We start from the raw sequence: 25,177 nt of genomic DNA on the forward strand, positions 1-25,177 counted from the left end.
CTGCCATCATGTCCCCACAGCAGCAGCTCCTGGAGGCTGCACCTGCTCGGCCTCCTGGGAGCCTCCTTCCTCTAGTCAGGCACAGAACTTCCCACCTTCCTGTATAATTCAGCTAAAATACAAAATTGAACATGTAGTATGTGCATTATTGAATTATTTAGGAAAATACTATGCAGGATCTTACCCAACAAGACAGTTTAGGGTTGAGACTAAGCAAAATTTCCACTAAAACTGTTAGGAGAATTGCTGCTTCCCAGCCTTGGTTATGGCGTGGGAAAGGCTGCTGATGAAAGCAAGCTAATTCACTATCGACTGATTGGGTAAGCAGTCCATGAATGACAGATCTCCAGCCTTTCTGCCCTGCCTTTTGAACAATCTTCTATTATATATTTTCTCTTTCTAATGTAAAAATTGAAATTCTGCTACAGGCTCTAAATTTTTATTTCATTAACTTGTTTCAAATTGTGACTAAGTTGTACCGATCAAAAATTGCAGACTTCTTGCCTCCAGTGATGCTTAAAAACTGATTTGGATTAGAAAGTCATAGGTTTGAATCAAATTACTAGCAAACTCCTTTTAGAAAAGTGTAAGAATCACTTTACTTAAGTTACATAAGAAGAAATAATAACAATCACTTTCCAGAAATTTTTGTATTTCAGAGAAAGTTAATCTTCTCAGTCTTCTGTAGAAGTTTTATCTAAATCTGTGCTGAGTCAGATGCTCAATTTTGCTCCTGAGATATCTTGGCAGACAACTTCTATATCCATCAGAAAGTTCCAGGAAAATTGGAAGCGCAATTCATTAACGTACAATAATCTATAGGGTAAAAACCAATAATGAAGTGTTCTCTAAGGTACTCTCAGGACAGGAGAACATAAATAACTAATTGACTGTTTTCAAAGTGTGATAAACCAGCTGCTTTGAAAGAATATTTATTGCTAATTTAAAATAAAAATCTTCATAAAAATGTGATAATGAAACAAGAGTGCTAAAACCAGAAAACTACTCTTTTTACATCACATTAATTTACCAGTAACAATTTTGTATTTAATGCAAGATTCTTGAATTTAAATTAGCTATCCAAGTATATGATTATATGATCAATTCCCATTTAGTAGGGTTACCGTCCTTCATGCAATGCTGGTATTTCCATTAGTAACCTTTGCAAATAACATGATAAACCTATCAATTGTGAGAGCCATTACTTTAATGCAATAATCAAATTGTCTTTCATTTGACATTAGTCCTGGACAAAAAATGACCAAGCATCACAAAGGGTAATTAAGAAATCACATATATAACTTCCAAGTGTAAAGAATATCACATTGAAGAACCAGTCTCAAGCGAGAAGCTGGCAAGACAGAAATCTTGAGTAACACATTCAAGGAGGAAATGGTAAGTATCTTCTTTAAAAATACAAAATTACCAGCACAGTAAATACTTACAAGAATAAGGTATGTGAGCACAAATAGACTAAGACCATGGCAAAGAGTTTTTACTTTTTTCTTCCTCTGATGTGTAACCAGCTTTTAAAATGGGAGTATTTTACCATGGAAAAATGTTGCACAGATCTAAAAGGCCACAATATCGAAGCTTATATTGCTACCTGTATGCATTCATGACTGACTAAATCTTGAAGTTCACAGTACAAAATGTGAAGTCACAGGTATTCAGATCTGTGATGTGCTCTAAATATAGATAATTTAGGTCATAACCATAAGAGATACAAACAGTTCTCTGATATAATCCTCATGTGACACTGTTATTACTTTAAAAGGAGTATTTCTATAATAACTCCTGATTAAATATAGAAATTTGACAGCAGTGACTAAATCTATATGCTATATGGCTTTTCTGTAAGACTTTTCATACAAATTTTGCAGAAATTTCTGGACAGACAGTGCTAAAGCTGCTCACAACTGGAGAGCAAATTCCCAACTGGAGAGCAAACTCAAACCTCATTTTCCTTTTCTTCTTGATAAATGGAAGTCTCCTTTTCAGGTATTTGCATCTTTGAAAGATGTATTCCAGAATGTTTTCAGAGATACAAACTCACTTCAGAAAGAAAAAAATAAATAAAAATGAGGCTCTGCATAGTCTTTGACACAAAAAAAAAATGGAATAGATACTGTCAACTTTCTAAATGGCACTAACACATTTCACCTGTTGTCACTGTTTCCATTACTTCCCAGAAATCTTGAAATCATGAAGGCAGTAATGTGCTGTAATATCTAAGTTACTTGCTGAAGTTATTCAGAAAAGAAGATTTGAAATGTAGAAGCAGAGGTGCACAGACAGCCACATGCACCAGGAGACAGTTTTCAAAGGTGAAACAACAAGGCACATTCACTTTTCTCCCCTCTCCATCACTTAATGGCTTATTGAAAGCAAGCAAGTAGTGTAGCCAATATGCATAATTTTTAGAGTCTTGGATTATTTAGTTCTTACTCTTTAAGTCCATGGTTTTAAAATTTTATAATTTAGTTACAAAACAAGCTGTCATTAGAAAAAAATGAAGGCTTATATTCCTTACGAATGTAAGTCCTTAAAGTCCTTACAAATGTAGAGTCTTGAAACCATTTTCCAAACGTTGCCTAAGGGCTCAGAAACCTGGGAGCACATTTAAAAAGTATTATTTTTGATGTTAATCTTGCGACTTCTTGAAGTCTGCAACTGAGGAAATAGCATTTACTTCTTTGATCTTTTCCCCCCATTTATTTCAATCCCTTCATTGTCACTTCATCACAAGCTGTGCTTCTCCAATCTCATCAATTTTTGGTTTTTAAATTTCTTTGGGGTTTTCTCCTTCCTCTCTTTCAAAGGACTCTCACCATATCCACTCTCCATTCTCCTGCTAACTGTGTGAGTATTAACTGGGTAAAATCCTGCCCAGTCCCCCAGCCCTCGCTGCTGTCATGATGCCTCTCGGGTACCTCTGCAAATCTTCTTTCAAAGGTTCACAGGAAAAGATGCAAGAAGTGCCAACTGCAAATGAAGGAGCATATGAACATCAACATTCTGCAGGTCTTGGAGACAAGGAAATTAAGTGCTGCTGTCTCTTGACAGGCCAATAACAATAAGCCTATTGTTAAATTAACACCACAGATCCAAGGTTCTTGTGCTTCCCTGCTGGGAGACTTGCTCCTACCAGAAATTATCTAAGTTCCAGTAACTGGCACTCACTTTGCTTCACTTTTTGCTTGGCTCTGTACAACTGTGTTTTGTAACACCTACTGGATATACTTCTGCAACTTATCAGGAATAACAAATAATATGTGGAGTGGACTCTCTGTGTCCTTACAATAAGGGGCCCAGAGGCTAAAAGCAACCTGCACACTGTTCTAAGAGTGCCCATTAAACAAGTTCAATTCAGGCACTGCATAAAAACAGTGTTAGGGGATAAAAAGAGAAGATAAAAAAGAACCCTTATCAGCACATGTAAAGCACACCACATCAGCAGCAATAGTTGTAATGGAGAATTAAAGCACAGGGCAAGCCCCAAAGCGTGCTGACAAACAGGTAAGAACAATTATGATGGATCTTGTATGGAAGAGGAAGAAACCACCAGTAAGGAGGCTGTGATGACTCCCTGAAGTCCCACCCTAATCACAACAGCTGCAGCTGCCACTGACCTCAGGACCCAGTGGTGCAGAGCTAAAAAAGGAATATATCAGAAAGTTTGTGTGTATATCCTTTTAACTGCACAAAATTCTAAATTGTTGAAATTGGAGTAACAATAGTTCCTTGATTAAACTGACAATAAATTCCCGGTTTTCCATATAAAGTGCTTGCTTTTGTCCATTCCTTTTATGAGTCAAAACCTGGTAATGATTCAACAAAACCTCTCCCAAGACTTCAACCTCCTTAAATCAAACACGTTGGTGTTTATAAGCCAAACGTAGAATTTAGCTCATTTTTCCAACTGATTACAACAGACAAAGGTTTCTGCCTCATCAAAAACATGCAAAAATAGTTAAAAATATAAAAAACTTAGCTGGATGAATGGACAGCATTTAATCATGGTTCTTTTCCACATCACCCAAATTTTTGCTTCAAAAATGTCAAAGGAGCATCCAGCCAAATAGCTTCAGTATCATATTTCCCCTATCTTCATTCTACTCTGCTCAAAAATCACAAATACATTAACTTTTTCAATTACTAATTAAAAAATAAACCAAAACCAAAGTTTGCTAGGATTATACTTATGTTTTTCTGTTGTATAGAGAAAAAAATTATTTGTAGAAATGTGGGCTAATTATTAAAATTCTACTTATTATACTTTTTAAAGGGTACTATAAATGCAAAAATAAACTTAATTCACCAGGGACAGATACAACCATTCCTATGTCACTAAAGCTGCACCTGTACTGTTTTCTTTAATAAAAATTAAATTTGAAATGGTTTTTTTCCAAGCTGATGTTGCAGCTAACCTTCTCCTTGGTCTCCCTAATTCTCAAACTAAGCAACACCATAAGGTAAAGTTTGTAAAAAATTCTGCTTATGCAGGACTATAAATCATATAAATCAGATTCAGACATTGATTTTTTCTCTCATTTGCATGCTCATACATCTGGTAAGGAAAATGATAAGCGGAATATTTTGGGTTAAATATTGTTCAGTTTTACACTGCCAAGAGGTGGTTTTAGCCTTTGAAAGTACCAAATGTTCCCAAATAGGAGAATAAAGTCAGAGCCACATCCAGAATTCAAGAGGCAAATATCATCTCTGTCTTTATCCTTTCCATGTATAATGCTGAGGGCTATAAAATCACAGTCCCTCCAAAATCAGTGTTTGCAAATTCTCTACCACAGAACAGTGAATAGTCCTTTCAGGGCACTCCTGATGTGCACCCTGGTGCCAGCCACCATGTGAGCTTGCAGAACATATTTGGTGCTTAGAGAAAGCAGAACCTTTGGAAACTCAGAGATCCAACCAATAAATAGGGCATGAAAACGTGAAACATTTCTCACTGCCACTCAGTAATCTTGAAAGGGTATCTATAAAGACTAATTTTGAAAGGATATCTACAAAGACATGGTTGATGCATGAATCGTTTCATACCTCACATTCCATTAGATTTGCAACCACTGCACCTTCTTTTTGTGGAAAGACAGCGTTCCTCCATCATAAACAAATACAAACAAAGGAAGCTCAGCAAGGGAAACTGACTGTGAGGACAGCAAATGCAACAGGGATGAATGTAATGGCATTATTTGCCATGGTAAACCACACTTTTAATATTAAAAGTGTCAACTTCCTGTGTTTTTCCATCAGACAAATAGAACAGAGTAATTAGAAAGGTATCAACTGTAGAGATGCCCTACTTTATTTTATAGATGTTTAGTGGATTAGACTAATGCATTTATCAATATTGCATATACCTCACAGTCTTTGTAATGACAACACACAAACTGAACAGGAAGAAAAGTTTCAGCATTAAGGAAGCCAACAAAGAAACATGGAACCAAGCAGCAATAGCAATACTACCCTCACTCTGTGGACGAGTCCTTGTTTCCTAGGCAAGGTAAAATGTTAGACACATTATAAGATTATTATAAGAGCAAACTAACTACCAAAAAACCCCCAAAACACCAATATACTTAAAAGGAAATGGAAGGGATTAAATGCTCTATTCCTGATGAGAATACAAAAACCACAAACCACCAAAGAACTATAAGGAAATCATACAAGTGTGCATTTGGAAAGAATTCACACATTTAACAATCCTTTTTCTCACTGCTGGTAAAAAGAAGAAAGCTCCTGCTCTCTCTCAAGGCAGTTTAATTCTGGCATTGAGAATTTCACCCAACTTGCTAATTGCTTGGCAAAGACATGAATGAAGACAGTTGAGAAAGATCAGCAAGCAGATTAGACAATGAAGGATAGATGATGTGTGCTGTCTACACAGTTGGTTTTATTTCCACAGCTGAGGAGCCAACTACTGGTGATGAAGGAATTTCTGCAAAGCAGGTCTTAGCCTTCCCCTTATAATTTCCTCTCTCCTCTTTAAACAAGAGGGAGGTTTCAAGATTTCCAAGAATGACACTTTCTTACTGTGATGCTCATGCCTCATCTTCCCACATGACAGGCAGCACTCCCAGCCCCTCCTCATCCCCTGCACCACTGTCTGCCTGCAGAGATGCTCCAGCCAAGGAAGGAAAGAAGCAGGCTGCCCAGGGACTGGGCACATCATCATCATGACTAACAAGGAGAAACTGAGGAAAAGGGGAAAGGAAAGAATTAGAAATCTGAAAAGAGTAAGATGCCAGGTAAAATATACAGAGGGATTGAGAAAATGAGGGTAAACCCAGCACCAAACTGAGCTGTTGTAGTTGCCCTACAAGATGTTGATTTGGATGCAATCCTCTGTTCTAATGAAATTTAGACAAACCTTGCATTTCAGGAAATTAGGACTAGTCAACTTACATCTAAATATAAAGTAGATATCCATTCTATAAAGTATCTTTTGGAGAAATACAGAGGTGAGATGAATGGCCTTGGCTCAGATGTCATGTACTCATTATTTATGAAGTGAAGCAGAAGGCTTTAACAGTGTACTCTCAAGGGTATTTTAATAATGAAATTGAGCCCTAATTCAGAATGACCTTCAGACATGGCTTTATGCATGTTTTCAATTCCTTTCAGCTAAGATTATGCAGTCACATTATGGCTATTCCAGCAAGACAGCTGGATCACAGCATTCACCTATAGTAAATTGTTAATTTTGTATATCATTAACTGATTAGTGTAGTCCAACAGGAAACAAAAATAATGGTAAATTAATTCTGCTTAGAAACATATTTAAATACAGTATGTTTGGAATACTGGAATATGTTTCTTTTTAAAATGTAAACTTTATTTAGTTGATGACTCATGTCTTTCTTCAAGTAACTGTAGGATAAAAGCACTTAGCTTCATGGACTACATTTTGACAAAGTTGATTCATGGACTACATTTTGACAAAGTTGAAAGAATTTTTTTCACTATTTAACATGCAGAAATTCACTGCAGCCTACTTACAAACAAACGGACTTCTTTCACAGTCAGTGCAAGCTCATTTCTTTACCTGTATCTCCTATTTGCATACATCCATTATACATGTAATAAGTGCCTGCCTTGATAGACATTCTAAACTGATCAGAGTAATTAAAAAAAAATTTTAAAAGCTTATTTGCTAACTTCTACTTTAACTAGGCTAAATATAATGACTAAGCCAAGACTTGAATACAGAATTCATATTTCAATTTAAAGATTCAACAGTAAACAAAATGTTACTCAAAACTGGATTTCTGCATATGCAGCATACCTCCTCTCAGCTTAAGAGGGAATAGGAGAGAATTAGGGTCTATTTAATACACAACACTTTTTTTCCTTTTAAGTTCTAGACTGACATTACAATATATTTCTCTAATTTGACCCTGAAAGGAATTAATAATTTAAATGTGATGTATGTGTTACTAAATAGATCTATTAGATTTTTTCTAATGAGGCTGATCCAAGAAATTCACCTTTTAATGGGGCTGAAACCAGGTCTCAGAACAGATACTGGGAGCAAGACAGTGTCATTATGGGTCTCAGCACCATTCACTTTCCATGCCAACTGAGCTGGCTTTTAGCAAGGATGTGGAATGTTTGAGATACTGGTTAGGGAGTGGAAGTAATTTAAATGTTTTCTACCTCTAAAAGCAGACTGGAGGAGAATCTGGTGTTAAAGCTTCTGTTGGTCATTCTGGAGGGGACACACTGAGGAAGCATGTGTTGGGATTCAGAAGTGAAGAAAAGGATCAGAAACATCTGCAGAATGTTTAAAGAAGATTTGAGGGATTTTATTCTCTCTGCCCCCTTCCAAAATGAAATAAATTTCTGCAAATACAGAGTGCCTCAGACAATGTGCAGTGAGCCACAAGCAGTGGTTTACAATGATGCTTTTAACTAAGTTTTCTGTAACACCACTGGCCACCAACCCAGCAACTTCTTTACCTATGACAGTGATGGAAGCTTTACAGCAGAGATTTTTACTGCTATAATACAGTGTTTAGCACCCATCATTTGGACTTTTACAGCTAATTAGAGAAGCCTTACTCTCCACGCATGAAATTTCTTTGGGTGTTATTCAACTGACTGCTAAATTTGACAGTGTTATGCAAGAACATGTGCGTCCCCCACCTCTGCAGAAGGTTTCTCTCACATGCATACTAGATACTGATTTCACACAGGGCCCAACATTTGCTAAAACTGTTTCTGTCCTCAGAGTAGCTAAAGCTACACAGCAGCTACTTGATGTTTGCTGGAAGAAATAACACTTAATTTGCTGAACCTTCAACAATTTATGTCCCTTTTACTGTATCAAAGACCTCGTACTTTACTAAAAATCTCAAACTTTATATATAAAATGTGAAGAATCAAAGTCACAAAAAATACTGAGTGTACTGAAAAAGCTGTTAGAAAATAACTTAAGGAGTTTTTAAGCGGAAATCTACAAAAATGGGAAGAAAAAAATACTTCTTTAACATTTAGAATTCTGCGAAAATTTGAAAAAACTCTACAAAAAACATATTCTGACTCTGCAAATCAATGCATTTGACCAGACTGATCAATTAAATGCATATTCCTTGAACAATATAAATGTGTGCTCTTAGACACATTAGCTGCTTAATTTAAAACTTAATTTAAAACAGTATTTTCTGATCAGTCCCAAAATATTATATTATCTTCTATTTCCATTTAAAGTTCTTTCACTGAAAAAAAAATATTACCAGATTTAACTGGTTTGATAAGATCTTCTTCCACTTTTATCGCCATCTAAACTTTCAGGTTGGCTCCATAAGAAGAATTATAAAAAAACCTGGAGCAAAAGAAAGTAACTTAATTCCTTTATATAAATCAAGAAGAATGGTATCCAACTTGGGTCTCCCATATATCTCTCAAATGCTTAAATATTTCTTAGGCCTAAATTGGAAGAGAGATCAGCACATGAATTTTTTTCCAGCTGTAATAAAGTGACATAAATTGTTATGTGTATTTTTTCATTTGATATCTTTTACTTCTCCTTAAACTATTAAACACAAAATAAATAGTTTTAACAGGGAAGAAAATGGTTTGTGGGTTTTGACATGGAGGTTCCTGGGTTACCCGTGGTTTATAGAAATTCCTGAAAATAAATGAGCTTATTGATGAAAAGCACCACTTCTTCTGTTTTTTGTTTTGTTTTGTTTTTTTAAAGAACTAACATGGTATTTTATTATGTCTAGAGCTTGGTGCTATAAACATAGACAGAATCTTAACAGACATCATAGCAGTATTGACATTGAATAGTCTGTATTAACAGCTAAATTAACTATCTCACAAAACAAATACATGCTTTATGAATCACTTCAAATAAATGAATTTAGGACTTTAAGTTATTTTGGTTTGTATAGATACATAAAAAACCTGACAGTATCAGTTATGTATCCATTTTTTTATATTTTTTCAAAAGAAGAAATATTTCTGCATTGACAATTAACAAAATTTATACCACTGATACACATATGATGAATTTTAGTTTCATATAAACATCTGAGAACCAGATACAGTTTTAACGCATTTAGTGGCCTTTCATCTCTACAATTCCAGGCTCTCACAAAGGAATGGGTTTATTACATGTAGTGTGGGGGTTCTTTCATGTCAACAGATCACTGTGGGGAGAAGTTCAAGTCAGCATTAAAACACCCAGGGAGACTCTGCAGGAAGTCATGTACAAGAGCAGACATTCATGGGTTCTAGAAATAATGAACATAGCTTCAAGAACCCAGTGTGAACAAAATTCAGAAAAAGCTATTACAACTGTCTTTGTGATGACATGAAAGATGCATGCAGGATGGTATCTATATTATATGTTCCAGCTGTTGAATTATGGTTGTCCTCATTCCTGTCCTAGTGTGCAACAGTCCTGCAGTAACAGCAGAGAGCCTATAGCTCATGAACAGAGTGAAATTGCTGCAACATACACTGAATTTTAAGGAGAAAATGTGGTTTTACTTCTGACTGTTGGAACACAACTCTGCCAGACTGCATTAGACAAAATTTCTACTGAGTTTGCAAGGGCGTTCAGGAAGAAACACTGAAACATAATTTTTGAGACCAAAATAAGACCTTGTCCATTCATGACAGAATGAAGCGGGTAAAGCAGATACACTGTTTTATGATCTTTTATGTCTTCATCATTTTCCTGAAATTCAGCAGCAAGTGTGTAGCCATGTCCTTGTTCACATCAGACAGCTTCTGAAGGAAAGTGCCCAAGAGTAATCAATTCACTGCCAGCTGGTAAACAAACATCTAAGGGCTTGTGCTGCTGTATCAGAAACTATGATCAGCAGGAGGTTATGAGCAAGATCCCAACTCACACAGGTGCATTTCTCAGCTGAAAAGGGTACACTACTTTTCCAGCCTTGTGCCTTGGAGCACTCCGCACACCGCTGCATACAAGGCTGCACCATGCACACTGGGCCCAACTAAGCTGGCTTCAAAACAACCCTCCTGAAACAAATGAACTGAGCAGCTGCAGATGGAAATTTCTAAAAACAATGCTTTGAGCCAAAGCCACTGCCATGAAACTGTGCTGCCAGAGAGACACAGCACAGTCAAAGGGTGTGAGAGAAATACTGTCAAGTCTGAGAAATACAAGGTAGAAGCCGAATCTTTCAAACCTTCTCAAGAATGCCAAATCAAGAACAGCTCCCTGTTTTCCCTGCCCACTGGATTTTCTTCAAGCTGAATCACTGAACAAGGCTGTTAGAGTCAATCCACACAGTGTCTATTCCTTTCCAAAACTCCAAGTTCCTTTCCACTTTTGCCCCTTTATCCTTTCCTAACCTCCCCTTTTCCTCAGGCCTCAACTGTAATCATGGGCTTCCAAGAGAAGCTCCTGGAACCTCCTGAAAGCTTCCCTCAGAGATTTTACCCAGCACTGAGCGTAATGCCAAGACAAACTCTTGCTCTGGAAGGCAAACAGCGCAGATATGGATTACACTGGGTAATTTAACCTGGTAGTTTTATGCTGATTTTAAATTTAGGAGTAAGTAAGCTCTTCCTTTCTGAGGAAAAAGTAAGGGCTTCATTAGAGTTCAGGTGCATACAGCCATATACACCTGCACAGCTGTGTCTTCCTTCACCTCACGAAAGGAAAGCACCCATCTCCTTTGGCACAGGCTGCTGGAGCTATTGGGGTCCCCCAGGTCACTGTCAGCTGAGTGGGGACAGGTACAGAGAACACTCCTCTCTCCTCATGCTCCTGTCAGGAAATGTCACATGCCTGTGCCTGCAGAAGGCAGCTCAAGCCCTTGGAGGCAGCTGCATGAGGCTCAACCCCAGCAGACCAGGTCCACTGAGCATGCCATGGCTACTATAAAGGCAGCAGACTTGAGCACTTCCATGGAGGGCCTGTGTTATATCTCAACTGGATTAAAATACCAGGAAACACCAGGGCAGAATGCAAGGAAATACGTGTTTTACGAGTCAATCACGTGCCTCATTGCAAAAAGGGAATAAAAGGGTCAAATGAGAGAGCTGGGATAAATGCAGTTCCCTTATAGCTCCTCTGGGAAGGATACGTTCATCTGCAATCTGACTGCTTCTGAAAGCCAGAAATAGATTTTCCTTTCCAATTCCTGCCATTTATTACTGCTGATTATTAAAAGCAACGTGCACAGCTGATTTACAAGATGGCAGGTTCCCAGCACTTCTCATTTTCACTTCAGTGAGGAAGTGTTTCTCTTGTGACAGACAATGGTGACAGGGATGCAGAGTAACCCCAGATGCTTTGTGCTCACATGTTTTATCCCAACTTAAATATTAGAATCCAAAAACTTTTTAAAATTCATTTTTAAGTAATTGGCCAAATGGATAGAGCCAAAAAGCAGCAGGCGCATCTCTTCTCTCACTTCAACAATCTGACATCTCCAGTCAAAATAATCAAAGCAGCTGCAGTTTGATCCTTCATCTTCCCTTTCAAGTTGTTTTTTTCCCTTGGCTTTTCCTTCACTCACTGAAAAAGGATGACTTGCAGTTCAATAACACAAGAATATTTGCACAACAAAACTCAAACCATGGGATGCATCCCTGCTTTCCATACCTGTCAAATGCAGATTTGTTCAAAATACTGAAAAGAAATCATCAGTGTTCAAACTGGAATCTGTATTTTAGATGTAAACAACAAATCACCTTGAAAATATGTATCTTATCTGATAAGATTTCCAAAATGAGATTAAAGGGCAATCTTGCTAACATGTATTTAACTCATGTACTTACATACCAACAAGCAAGAGGAAGTCTCATTTCTAAGAATAATTGAATTAGAAGTTCTTATTTTAATGTAAGTTATGACAGACAACCACTTGAATAAACTAAAAATTAATATAACAATTACAGTATGCTAAAATCACCCATATCTGGCCAGAGAGAATACTAAGAAAAGTAAAGCTGGAGATAGTAAAAAAAATAAAATGGGAGAAACTCTTGAATTCTCTGCAACAATATTAATCTGAATTTTCTGCACCGTTGTACTGCTTGACACTGAATCATTTTTTAAAATAGGTACTGTTTGTACATCTTGCAAACAATAAAATCAGATTTAAATATCACCCTCTAGCTATTTAGCAAGGAGAAGAAGGCATTTTAAAAAATAACTCCAAGAAGTAATATTTCAGTGATAAATATCTCATCTTAAGCTAGAGAATACCATTTGAAACTTATATGTTTTCATATCAGATTCAATAAAAGTATTTTCTTGCTTGCTTACTTGTTAACAGAGTAGAATTGTTTCAATCAAGTAAGTAAAAATAAAACTAGGTAGTTGTGAAAGTTACAGGACTAAAGCCCACTGGCGACGTTTCCATGACCAAAATAAAAGGAGAAGGGTAAATGGTTATCTGTACTTTCACAAAGGATAAATGTCTGTTTAATCTTTGATGTTTTGTGGCAGCTTAAAATGCATCTCAGTATATACATTTTACCTCAGGACTGATCATTTTAGGAGTACAAAATAGAGTGTTTATCGTATTTAATGTGGGAATAAACCCAGGTGGTTATGAAATCCTGGAGGAAAATCTCAAAGCCGGATTGGAGGTTAACAGAGAGAAGAACTGTTCAGAGCCTTCTGCAGGATCCACAGGTGAATGTTAGGGGAAGTTTTTTGCTCTAGGATATGCACAGGCTTTACACAAAATATAGACAAAAAGATGGCAGGAACACATCCAGAAAATATCCAGAACATATCCAGAATACAAGCAGAAAAGCATCAGTGGGACCTCTCTGAATCTTCATTTTAAAGTAATTCTTCTAATACTCTGAATTATGCAGAATCTAGATGCTCTTCATAGTTCAAGCTGAGTTTTGCACTTAAAATATTCCTAACCTGGGAACACAGAGTATTCTTCTCCCAAGTATTACAGGACTACTTTGAGCTCCTACTTACTTTTTTTAAGTTTTATACAACCAGTGAGTCGTTTATGTAACTAATATTAAATTTTCCAAAGGAAACACTTTAGAATTGGCATCTAATGTCAGTCTAATTTTGTATCAAAGCACTCTAATGCTACCTATAGTTAGAACTCCTTGGCATCTTGCATGTAATTTTATAAAACAAGTTGCAATTATGATGAAAGAAAGAGATTATTTTTGAAGCTTCCTTCCTTTTTTTTTATGCTTATATATATAGCCAAAACTATAGATACTTGTGGGCTTTTTCTTCTTTCTTCCTAATTTTTGGGAGCTTGGGTTATGGAGAAAGAAAGGGATTCAGATCTTTGCCAAGGACTCAAGAACTGTCTGGAGGTTTGTTTTCACTGCAGATGACAAGTACTTCTCTGCATAATAATACACATCAGCCAGGTGTCTGCTCCAACAGAAATCAGGCTAGCTCCTGAACTGGTTGGAAAATAGTCCCCTCAGCATAGAAAGCAGAAAGCACAGGGCTTTTTTGTCCAAACAAGTTTTTCTCTAAGGCATTGTGCCACATCATGCGTGTCACTGTGAACTGGGTCACCTGTACAAGGTGAGACACTTGTTGCCTGCAGTGAAGTCCTTACTCCAACTCATTCCTGCTTCCAAAAACCCCGTGACAGTCCACTACCAGCCCTGATCACAGGATCTCTGACAAAACCTTTGCATTATTGCACAGGTTAATACTTTGGTACAGCAGTTCTCTCTGCATCCAAACCAGCCATTTTAAAACAGGAAGCTGTACAGCTGTAGAATATAAATGGCCAGTTCAAGTCACCAGTTATAGTTATTTAATACATGCAGCCATATAACCAAAGGTATATTTATATACACAGGGATGTGTATATGGATATATATAATGCATACATATACATGTATAAGCCCAAACAGATATAATTACATGTGTGTGTCTTCCTTTAACAATTTCTTTATGCTCCTGTTTACAGATCCACAGGATGTTTGGAGCTGGAAGGGACTCATGAGGATCTTAAGTAGCCTATTATTAGCACCATGCTCTGGCCAACTGAACTGATCTCAGGGTCAGAGATCCAGAACCACAGACTTTTATATTCAAACATCACACACATTCAGGGCACCTTTAACAATGGCTCATGCCCTGAAATCCTACCTTCCCCTCTACATTTGAATCATTATTCCCTTTTAAGTAGAAAATTAAAATGCTAACCATTAAAAAAACCATGGCATCTAATAGGTGGAGCAGCTGAAGATAAAAATGAAGTGCTGGATTATAGTGTCTTGGATTACATTACTGTTTTGGATGTTGGAAAAAGTAAATCAGACCCTATAAACCTTAAGAAAGTTAATGAACCAGGTCATGTGTGTCTTAAGTGGAAATCACTTTGCTTACAGCAAACAGCAGCATCTTCCTCAATCTGGTATCAGCAAAACTGCTCACCATCATACCAGCCTGAGCAGCCTGCAGAAATACCTTAATTCCTCCTTTCCCATGCCACACTCACTCCCCACAGTCACAGAGAACATCCCCAAGGCCACTTCTCATCCTCTTGTGTGGCTTCTGTGACACTCAGCAGTTTCTGCTGACCCCCACATGCACATCTGGCTCAACACCCAGACCCATCAGCCACCACCCCTGTGCCACAGGGAGGGCTGGCCTGAACCAAGCTATCTGCAGCTTGGTTCAGCAGTCACAAGTGGGATACAGGCACATGAGGGTTCAGGAATCTCTGCTGTGACCTGTGCAGTACCAGCCTGCAGAAGAAGCTCACAGTTCACTGGCTGGGTATGCCAGAGACCTGTGGGACAAGGAGCAGAAAAACATCCAGGTGAGGATGTTTGCCCCTGGCTTATGACACCTACTTTAGTTAAAATACTTCTTTCACACTGCTCTTAATAAAGAAGCTATTTAGTTTTACACAGAGTACCACTGGCATTGCCGCCCTTTATGTAGTAATTTAACCATACAGACCAAAAAGAACAAAGACATCTCACCAAGGGAGCAGGCTCATGTGAAAGCAGCAGGTGAAAGAGCAGGCCAAAGAGCTGTGGTTGTCCTCAGAACCTCAAAATGCTGTCTCAGTATTGAGTCCATTCCTTGGAGACAATTTATCTCTCTTCCTTATTATGTGAAGAAAGCCAGGATACTAAAGTATCTACAGCTAGGTCTCTGAATGTAGGCTGTGTTAATATCCCTGCAGTCTTTTTTTCTACTCAAACCCAAGAAGCAGAAGAAGAAATGCTACTTAGTAAACATATTTCATCACTCTAATCATGGTATGAATGGGAGATGACCAATGTCTTCTAATTAAAAATGGTATTGTCTCTGGGATGTTTAATTACAGGTTATGTGAGACCCCATGGAAAAAAGAATCCCAGCTCCCAACAATGCAGCCCAACAGTAAGAAGGGATAAACCATTCAGGGAAATAACCAATATAACAGCAGGCACTAGTGTAGAACAAGTATATACACTTCAATTGAAGGGTATATAAAAAAAGACATCGTGAATACATGCCAGAAAAAAACACAGGTCACAAAGAGTATAAAGGAAGCTGCTTTACATCCCAGTGTTACACACCTAAGAAAAACCAGCAGCAATTAATGAAGAAAATGAAGAAAAAGAATATCTGTAACCTGATTTGAGCAGGTCCAGTAATGCAGAACTCACCTGCAGCTAAGCAACAACCAGATTTGCAACTGTACTTTGGGATCAACAACTCATTCTTTTCCCAGCTAGACCTCTGTGCCAGCTCTCATGTGATCCCAGCAACTATGACAGAACATTAGTGATCTAAATGGTTACATGCAATAAAAATATTCTAAAACATAAGGGCAAATGAGAAGATATCAGTGAAAAAAAATATTACCACACACAACTGCTAACAGTCCTATCCTGTGTTGCTATAGCTTTGTGCGCTGTTCAGCACCATGACATTCTGGTAATTGAGAGAAAATAGAAAGAATGTCCATGAGGGAACAAGCTGACATAATATAAGGATGCACATCAAGGAGATGGGCTCTTCTGGCCTGTCAGAAATGCTACTGCAGCTTCAGCAGACATACCTCAACTAGCTTTGCAGCTGCCCGCTAGCAGCATGGGGTCATTCTGAGGCTGTGAAACCTGTCTGAGAGTGAATAAATACTCAAATAACTAGTCTTGGCACACTGCACTGGATAATTACATCTGACAATCTTTTTCATGCCCTCAGCCTCACAGAGCTATGTAGGCATTATCCCAAGCCTGCTACACATTTCAAAGCTGTGGTCCCCAAACCATGCATGGAGGCAATGCATTACATTTAAGACATTGCATTATTACTCACAGTCACAAGCCATCACCACTACTACAGCACACATCAAAAAAAGAAAAATGTGACAGCTTGTATCATTGCCTCAGACCCAAAACAGGGACATCTAGTATCAAAATTTCAGTGGCTCATTATCTTAACATAAAAATTATTTTAACGGTATTTAAAACTAGAAGCATATATATTTCAAATTTTTACAAACTCCTAAAAGGATGCTAGCAGTGGAGCATTAGGTGGAGTGCAAACAAAGCTGAGTTGAGGGGAGTTGAGATTTCCTATTAGTAACACAATTACTGACTTCTCATAGGCCATGATCTCATTTTGACAGTAATTTTTTTTTTATTTTGAATCATCATCCTTTAACAACTAAAAAGCTTTTTTGACTAAAAATGATGGTTTTTTAATTATTAGCACTAAACATAATTAATGTCATTATGTTTTTTGGCTTGTCAACGCTGAAGATTCATAGTTTTCTGAAAAGAGAAAACTCAGCAAAATACCACGGGAAGCCCTTAGATTTCGATACTATTGCCATACCCTACCTGGACACAACACAGGTCCTCTCTCTTTATCCTCTTTATCCTAGATTTAGCACATGCTATGGTCTGTGAGGAGAGCACTGAGGAAACCCTCAAAGCTTTCCATTTTTTTTCCCCCCTATATCAAACCAACCAAACAAAACCAACAAGAACAAAAACTCCCAGCCTTTTTGCATTTTTATTGCTTAACTATTCTAATCAAGAACATTTCACCTCAGCTTTGAGCTGAGCAGCTTCATTTCAGATCTGTTTCCTTCAGGAGTAGACACTGGCCTGCAGGTAGCCTCATCAGCTGCCTCTTAATTTTCTGTCCCTGGATGACTCCGAACACGCGCCTGTGGCCCCACCTTCCTTACAGTAAGTCACATGCCAAAGTGAGTCAGCAAAATATGCTTAACCATTTTCCAGAGAAGCAATGCTTGTATTAAATAATTAAAAGAATAAATAAATAAATAAATAAAGATAGCCAGAATGTGCATTTTCTTATGAGCTTTTTTGCTTTCATTTTCCCTGTTTGGATAGGTATAAGAGACACATTCAGGCTTCATGTCACACAGGCACTTAGATGCTATAAAAATACAAATTTAAAAATCTTAAAATTGTCCTAACAATTTGGCATTGTGTGCTCTATCACTGTATCTTTATCTTCAGTGTAAGGTGTTTTCCCTAGCTGTAATAAAGGAAAATGGATGTCATTTAACTCTTTTCATTAACTGTGTGACATGGTTCAATAGTTTTTTATCTACCCTTAATTCACTATCATCTTTCCTCCACCACTGCATTATTCATGTGTGTCACCCTCTTCTAATTCCCATGACAAATACATTTGTAATGATTTTATTTAGGATCAACACTTCCTCACACGATGAGAAAAGGCAAAAGTTAAAGCAGCTTTGTCACTTGGCTCTGCCTGGAAGTCAGTCAGGGCCTAGGCAAGGCAGCCGTGGTGAGCAGGCAGCAAACCTGCAGCCTGTGGCAAACACATCTGGGGGCTGACGGCAGCCAGGAGGCACCACCAGCAGCTACTGCTTCATTAATTGTACTGTGTTTCAGGGAAGTGAAGGACTGAACTGTCAATAAAGGCAAAAAACCACATCTTGTCATATTTTTCATCTACCGAGTTAGGCTTAATTTAAACACATTCTTAACCACTTATTTCAAACAAAAGCAGCAGTTTTACATAATACTTTATTTAATAGTATTAATTTAAATATTGCACTAGACTAAATATTACACTGTTACAGCCTCTACATAAAATTATTGCCATACATTACCTCCTGGAATGCCTTTTAACATTTGACTAGAGAAACAAAAATGTTAATCTAATTCCAGCCTTAATCTATTTTAAAGGAAAAAGTATTCAAATAACTAATTTTGTGTTTTCTATGACTGGAATAACCATTGTTACAACAGGTTGGTTTTGGCAGTGCCTTTACTACTTTGACTGTTCACAAGTTGTCTTACAGTTTCAGACGGTGTCAGACCTAGAGACTATATCTCATGCCAGCTGGAGTGGGAACATTGGTTTTATGTATAGAAATACAGCTTTTAGAAGTCAAGGTCTGCTAGCAGATTCTCTACAAACTACAATGGCAGCTGTGCTAGAGGTCATGAATATTACATAAGGGCTGTCCATGTATTCAAGCCAGCATCAGTAAGCCAAATTCCCATAGCAACACTAGCATAGATTTACTCATTGCTAAGGGAGGCATCAGTTCAGCAGTAAGCACTGCACTGCTACCCTGATTAATCTGCAAGATACTATTACTTCAAATCTTCTTTTCAAGATTGTACTTTTACTGATAAAATTCAAAACTTCACCTGAATTTCAGGGCAGCCCTTATCATCTTTCCCAGGAGCAAAAAACCTCAAACTAGCAAAACCCACCCCTGATAAAACTGAAACTCCTGACTACAATCAGCAATCTCTGAGATACAAGGCTGAAGGGAAAAAGTGAGCTGCTTCTGTTGAGTTTCTGCTGCACTGATCCCAGAACAGCAAGATCCAACTTCAAAGAGATGTTCAGCATCTCCTACACTTGGCACATTTCAGCAGCTCATTAAAAAGCTGCTGTAGGAGCTCTTATTAAATATCAGTTAACAATTACATTTTAAAAAAAACATTTTTGGCTTCCCTATTCAGGCTTTTTGGCCTGATGAAGATGCCTGCTTGTGCATTATAGTACTGTATTATTTACAGAGCTGGTCCTTCCCACACGATCAGCTACAGAACGCAGTGAGCTGGACTCACAAATTTCTGAAGAGCCCGTGTAAAACAGGTGGCATAAATGGGCAGAGGTGAAGCTGGCAGTGGAGAATTAAATGGAATAGGAGATGGAAAGGAGATAAAGAATTAAAAAAAATGAGGGAAAATGGAGGAGGGGACTCAGAGAAAGTGAGAGAAAAATGTAGACAGGTAGATCTAAGGGGGGATCTCAATGGTGTATTTAAATATATTAGAACAAAAAACAGATTTTGGAAAACAGTAATACATTTAAATCTCACAGCTAGCATACCAAAAAAAGAAAAATTGGAATGAAGTGATAAATGAATGATAATAAATAAAATGAGCACAATTTTTACAGGTGCAGTATTATTTAAAGATGTAGCACAGATGAGAGAGAAACAAGCCCAGCAGTTTCACTGCTAAAACCTTAGCAGTCCTAAATACATTGCATGGAAAATATATAAACACACAGCAAAAACCTAAAGCTCATTTAGTGTTTTCTTACTACACTGTCACTATCTGCCAGGAGCATGGAGAGAGGAAAAATCTGAAGAAGACCTACAGCAAATGACTCATGGGGTCACTTAACACACAAACTGTAAAGTCAGTGAAGTCTTTAGGAAAAAAACACATTTGTAACAGATTCTCCCTATTTGCATATGACTTGTAGGGACTGATTCTTCCTTTAAGGGAGATGAACAGGATGTTCAATTGAGGGCTGATTTTTGACACTGCAAAAGCATTGAGTGCCCTGGCAATCCATGAGCAAACTTTCAGAAACATCTTCAGTATGAACTCATAGCATTGACCCTATACACTGCAACAAATGCTTATATTTAATAAAAGAAGGAATGCACACATTTAAATTAAGAATGTTCTGAAATACATAAGTCAGTCAAGTGCCTGTTACAGAAAACTGATTCTAAGTGATTTTTCATGGAGCATATGTTTTCAGCTGCTGTCTGAAAGGTTTATAAGAACTCTAAACTATATGTTAATACATTAAAAACAGTTTATCACTAATTGATGGGACGACAAAGAATCATGGAATGGTTTGAGTTAGAATGGATCTTAAAAACATCTAGTTTCAACCTCTGCTTTAAAGCCAAGCATTTTATGAGTTTGTAACATGAAACAATACCTTACCTTTGCTTTTTCCAGCTGTGCCTGGGCCTGTCGCTCTGCCTCTCTCCGCACTGCTTCCCTATCTTCTTCCAGAGATACATCTGAATCAGATGGACGGCTGGTGTAGGAGTCCGCCGAACCCTGCCAAAGAAAAGCAAAATTAATGTCACAAGTTCCTTTGATGTTTAAAAAAAAAGAAAAAGTAGAAGTGGTTATACACCTTGCTCTTCCTTTTACTTCTATATCACTGAAAAGAGACTAACTGCCCAAAAGGAAAATTCACTTAGAAGAAATTATATCTATGTAAACATTTTCTTCTGGAAACTTTCAAAAAGTGCAGGTGTTTTCTCCAGTGTTTTACTTCCTGCCCTATCTCTGCACTCTTATTTGTGTGCTTTTCAGCAAGCAGAACCAGTTTCTCTGGAGACTTACAGCACTGGTGCAGTGCAGGGCTGAAGGACGCACAGCAGCTTCAAGGATGGCTCCATAAAAATTAGAGCTCTAAACAGTGACAGAAATAGCAAGCAAACAGACTTTCTATAATCAAAATGCAAATTTAGTATCAATAATTACCATTACACAATATCAGTGCTAAGAGATTTAATCTCTGCTATGCATTTTTATTTTAGGGCAGCCTCTTTACCTGACACACTTTCCCCATCAAAACAGCAAATGGCTCATATCCATCTCTGCCCCTCAGCAAGACATGCAAATGACCACAAATCAACTTCCAACTAATAAAATCCGTCTGGACTCAACACATGTCCCCGTATCACCACAATGGAAGCAGCCACAATGCCAGAACAGCTCTATAAATAATGACAGCTCTGCTTTCCCTCTGCATCTCCCTGCATACAAAATAGAGTTCTGGTAATTCAATCAGAATGAAACAACTGTCCTCTCCTCACCGCCTTTTTTCTCTCCCTCCTTGCAATATATACAATATAAGGTGATAAGGAAAATGCAGGGCTTACACAGATATCAGAATTCTTCAGACGTCCTCCTTTGGCTCTTTTCAGAAGCCTGATCCAGGTGGCCTTCATTAGCCAGACAGCTCAGTTACTGTCCGCAGCTGCAGCGCCCGGCACTGATCTCATAAAACATGTGCACACTGAGCACTGCAGAATCACAGCTCCTTTCCTATCCATGCTCTGCCGTGAGAGCCTTCCTTCTCTTCCCTCTGCCTTTCAAGCTTCCAGCCTCACTGCTTCCAAGTATTCTACTGGAATTAAATTCTCAAATTTTCTCATGCCAGTAGGAAAAAATGAAAAAATAAAAAAAATCCAAAAAAACTCCAGAAAATCCAAACCACCTCCAAAAATCTCAACTTCAATGATAAAAACATGAAATAAAGCCAGCTTTGGAAATATTGTGAGAGATGCTTCAGCTGATCATAAACTGAGATCGATCACAGAAAAATACCTAGGGCTTTTTCCTTTCTGTTTTGGGGGGCGGATTTGGCTGTTAAAAATAGTGCTTGTAAAAGAACCTTTTAAAATCCTGTGCAAAATGTATTCAGTGACATTTGCAAGTGCAAAGTTCATTTCATCTCTTCCTAGATTGGCTGGGGGTGGGGTAACAGGCTGTTCATACCACTGGGCATGCTCCATATGTGCAGCCTTTTACGCAGATGCTCACATCACACCGGGCTGTTAGCCTATGCCAAATTGCCATTTTACATCTCAAGGGTAAACAGCTGGAAAACGCGAGGTCCCTGTGAAACTGGAAGAGCTGGTACAGTGTTTCGTTCCCGTTATGGATGTCTGCTGCCAGCCACGTTTCCCTTGGATGCTTGCTCCTGCCATGGAGTGCTGCCCTCCGCTGCAAAGCACTGAGATCCACTCACATTTCCCTTACAGAAACCAAAAATACGCCTGTTGAGTGGGAATTTAACCCCCTGCTTACTGCGTATATTTTTCCCGACATTAGCAGAGGAAAGGAGCAAAGAATAACTGCAATATACCACGTAACATATAAATATTAGATCCTAATATGACAAAAGCCAAACAAAACCTTAAATTTCACTGTTCTGCTTTTCAGAATCACCCTCTACCCTGAAATAAACTGACATGGGAATGACACGCTAAGGCAGGTTTCCCTCGAGCGTTTACAATTTACTGACGGACATGCAACAATCTAGGTGAAAAAGATCACTGTAGCTGACTGCAGTGCTCACCTTTGATATAAATGCAGATGTACAAGAAAAACAGCCAACAAGACTACAGCTGAGAACAGTGGTCATGTACATGCTGCAGTTTGTCAGCATATCCCAGGAATGATCGAATCCTGCCATGATTTGTCTGTGTAACAATGAAAGTGCCCATCGCAAGTGATGCAGCAGCCTCCATTTCACCATTATCAGAGCAAATAACAATTGTCACTAAATTCACACTTCTAAATAAAGCTAATTTTTAACTTTACAAATGTTTTACTTTCTTTTCTGAAGTCTGTAATAGTTACAGCATAGAATTTAATAAGCTGTCTTTGAACTGACAAAGAAAATTATTCTCCAATGAATATTTTGTTTTTCAGGAGTTCAGATACATCTCCTAAGTTATGGTGATTGTTCAAAACTAAAATGTCTCCTGAGCTAGAGCAGTAGGAGCAGAAATGAAAAAAAATACACTCTAAGTTTACTGCATTTTTAAAAATATCTTGTCTGCTAAGAAAATATACAGAGGCCCTGTAACATCCTCAAAGCCTGTCAAATTATGATGTTCTTTAAAATTCCCCTTTGCCACAACTTCTGACACAGCTGCCAATAGAAATAGTGGGAAAAGAGGATTATCAATAAGCGGACAGAAGTTTAGTGCAGCGTTTAAATCCAGTTATGGATGACACACCAGTGGCCTGTGGACAAAACCACTGATGCTATCACAGCACTAATGAAAGGTGTGATGAGCTCTGTGATGAGCTCCCCCGGAGTCCCAGCCCCCAGGACACTCTGTGGTCCCGGGACACTGAATCCTCCTTGGAAAGGGCACACTCAAACCCAAACCCTTCCCCACCAGCACTGCAGCTCCTTGGTGCTACTCTGCTGCCATGAGGAATGGTGCCATAAACCAGCCCCAAAGCAACACTACCTTTAAGTAGGAGAAAAACAAACAAAGCAGCCATTAAGCCTGACAGGACATCATACACAGTGTGGGTGTTTGCTTCCTACAGCACTTCTATGGTGAGCACACAATGTTTGACACTGACCAAGCAGCACAGCACCACTTTTACTGTCCCTCCTTTTGCTGTGCACAAGGTATGCTACCTGCCCAGTCCTCACACTATAAAAAAAGTCATGAAGCACAGTAACATAATTCTTATCTCCCCAAAGGGGACAAAATGCCTTTTGGGTCAGCCTAGAATTGCTAAAATTTGAATTTCATCTTCCCGGCCACGGAGATCATTTATAGTGCTTGTCATGTCTTGTGTTGGCCACAGTCCCAACACACACCCAAAAAATCAGAGTGATTCCATTTATTTTAATTATATTGACAAATTGCATGAATCAACCACAGTATTACATTTATTTTCCACATGGTACAGACATGGTCATGTAAATTTTCTGTCCAAAGGGAAAGCTGGAAACTTTTTTTCCTTTTTGAATATGGAAAAAACTCACAGCTGGATAATACAGGGAAAGGAGGAGCGTACAATTGCATTTAATTAAGTGTAAATTTCTGAGTATTTTTATATGAGCTAAGAATGCATTCAATCACATTATGATAAAAAAAATTAAACCTATACAAAACTTATGATGAAACTATAATAGAAATACCTTGACTAGTAAAAAAAAAACCAAAATGACAAGTGGATGTGCATCTTCCATTAATGACAACCAAGGAAATTACATTTCCTAACTGGGAAAGAGGAAATGATGCTGAAATTTTTTTTGGGTTACTCCGGAGAACAGTAAAAATCTTTTCCCAAGAGCTTCTGGAATTCAGTCTTTGTGAAATACTTCATGCCGCCATCTCCTTCCTTTGCCATATGGAAGAGCTGCAGTAATATCAGTATGTAATATATGTTACTGCAGCCCCCAATTCCTCATCTTTTATGGCAAACTGTCTAATAAAAGTGAGGTAATTCATGTTAATAAATACTCCACCTATTTCTTCTTCTTTTTATTTATTCCTTACTTTGCAGGTTTACAGGCCCAGTTTGTTTGAAAAATAAATTTCTGTTTTAATAACATGCTTGAAAAATATTTCCTAATTTTCTTGCCACTTATTAGAGTAGCTTCTACTAGCTATTCTTATAGTGCAAACTCATACTTTTCACTCTGCTAGTGGTCATATGTGATCATATTTGAGTTCCTTTTCCTTCAAGACAATAAATGTCTGATGTTTTTAGCATTGCAGAAGTGTGACATCTTTAGGAGACTGGGTCCCTCAAGTAAAAGGGTTTTTTTAATATTATTTCTGTTTACTCGCAGGTAGAAACTATTTAGGTAAATTCAGTAGTGCCTCTAGATCTCTTATTTTTCTTGTCGGTTTTCTGTATCCATGCTTAACTTTCATCAGCACAGCTG

General features: G+C 37.9%; 1 protein-coding gene across 10 annotated transcripts in view; it reads right to left on the reverse strand.

Moving 5' to 3' along the window:
* CACNB2 (calcium voltage-gated channel auxiliary subunit beta 2) overlaps positions 1 to 25,177 on the reverse strand; it is a 248,464-nt gene that overhangs the window by 64,877 nt on the left and 158,410 nt on the right. For 6 of the 10 annotated variants that reach the window (XM_077174247.1, XM_054654454.2, XM_054654462.2 and 3 more), the window contains one exon: positions 20,677 to 20,796. In XM_077174247.1, coding sequence (XP_077030362.1) covers positions 20,677 to 20,796 — 120 coding nt within the window. Of the gene's footprint in view, positions 1 to 20,676; positions 20,797 to 21,298; positions 21,332 to 21,629; positions 22,246 to 25,177 lie in introns of those variants that run through there. The other 4 variants (XM_077174259.1, XM_077174281.1, XM_077174262.1 and 1 more) reach the window with 4 other exon arrangements.

The sequence above is a fragment of the Agelaius phoeniceus genome, chromosome 1 (genome assembly GCF_051311805.1).
Source record: "Agelaius phoeniceus isolate bAgePho1 chromosome 1, bAgePho1.hap1, whole genome shotgun sequence".
Taxonomy (NCBI): domain Eukaryota; kingdom Metazoa; phylum Chordata; class Aves; order Passeriformes; family Icteridae; genus Agelaius; species Agelaius phoeniceus.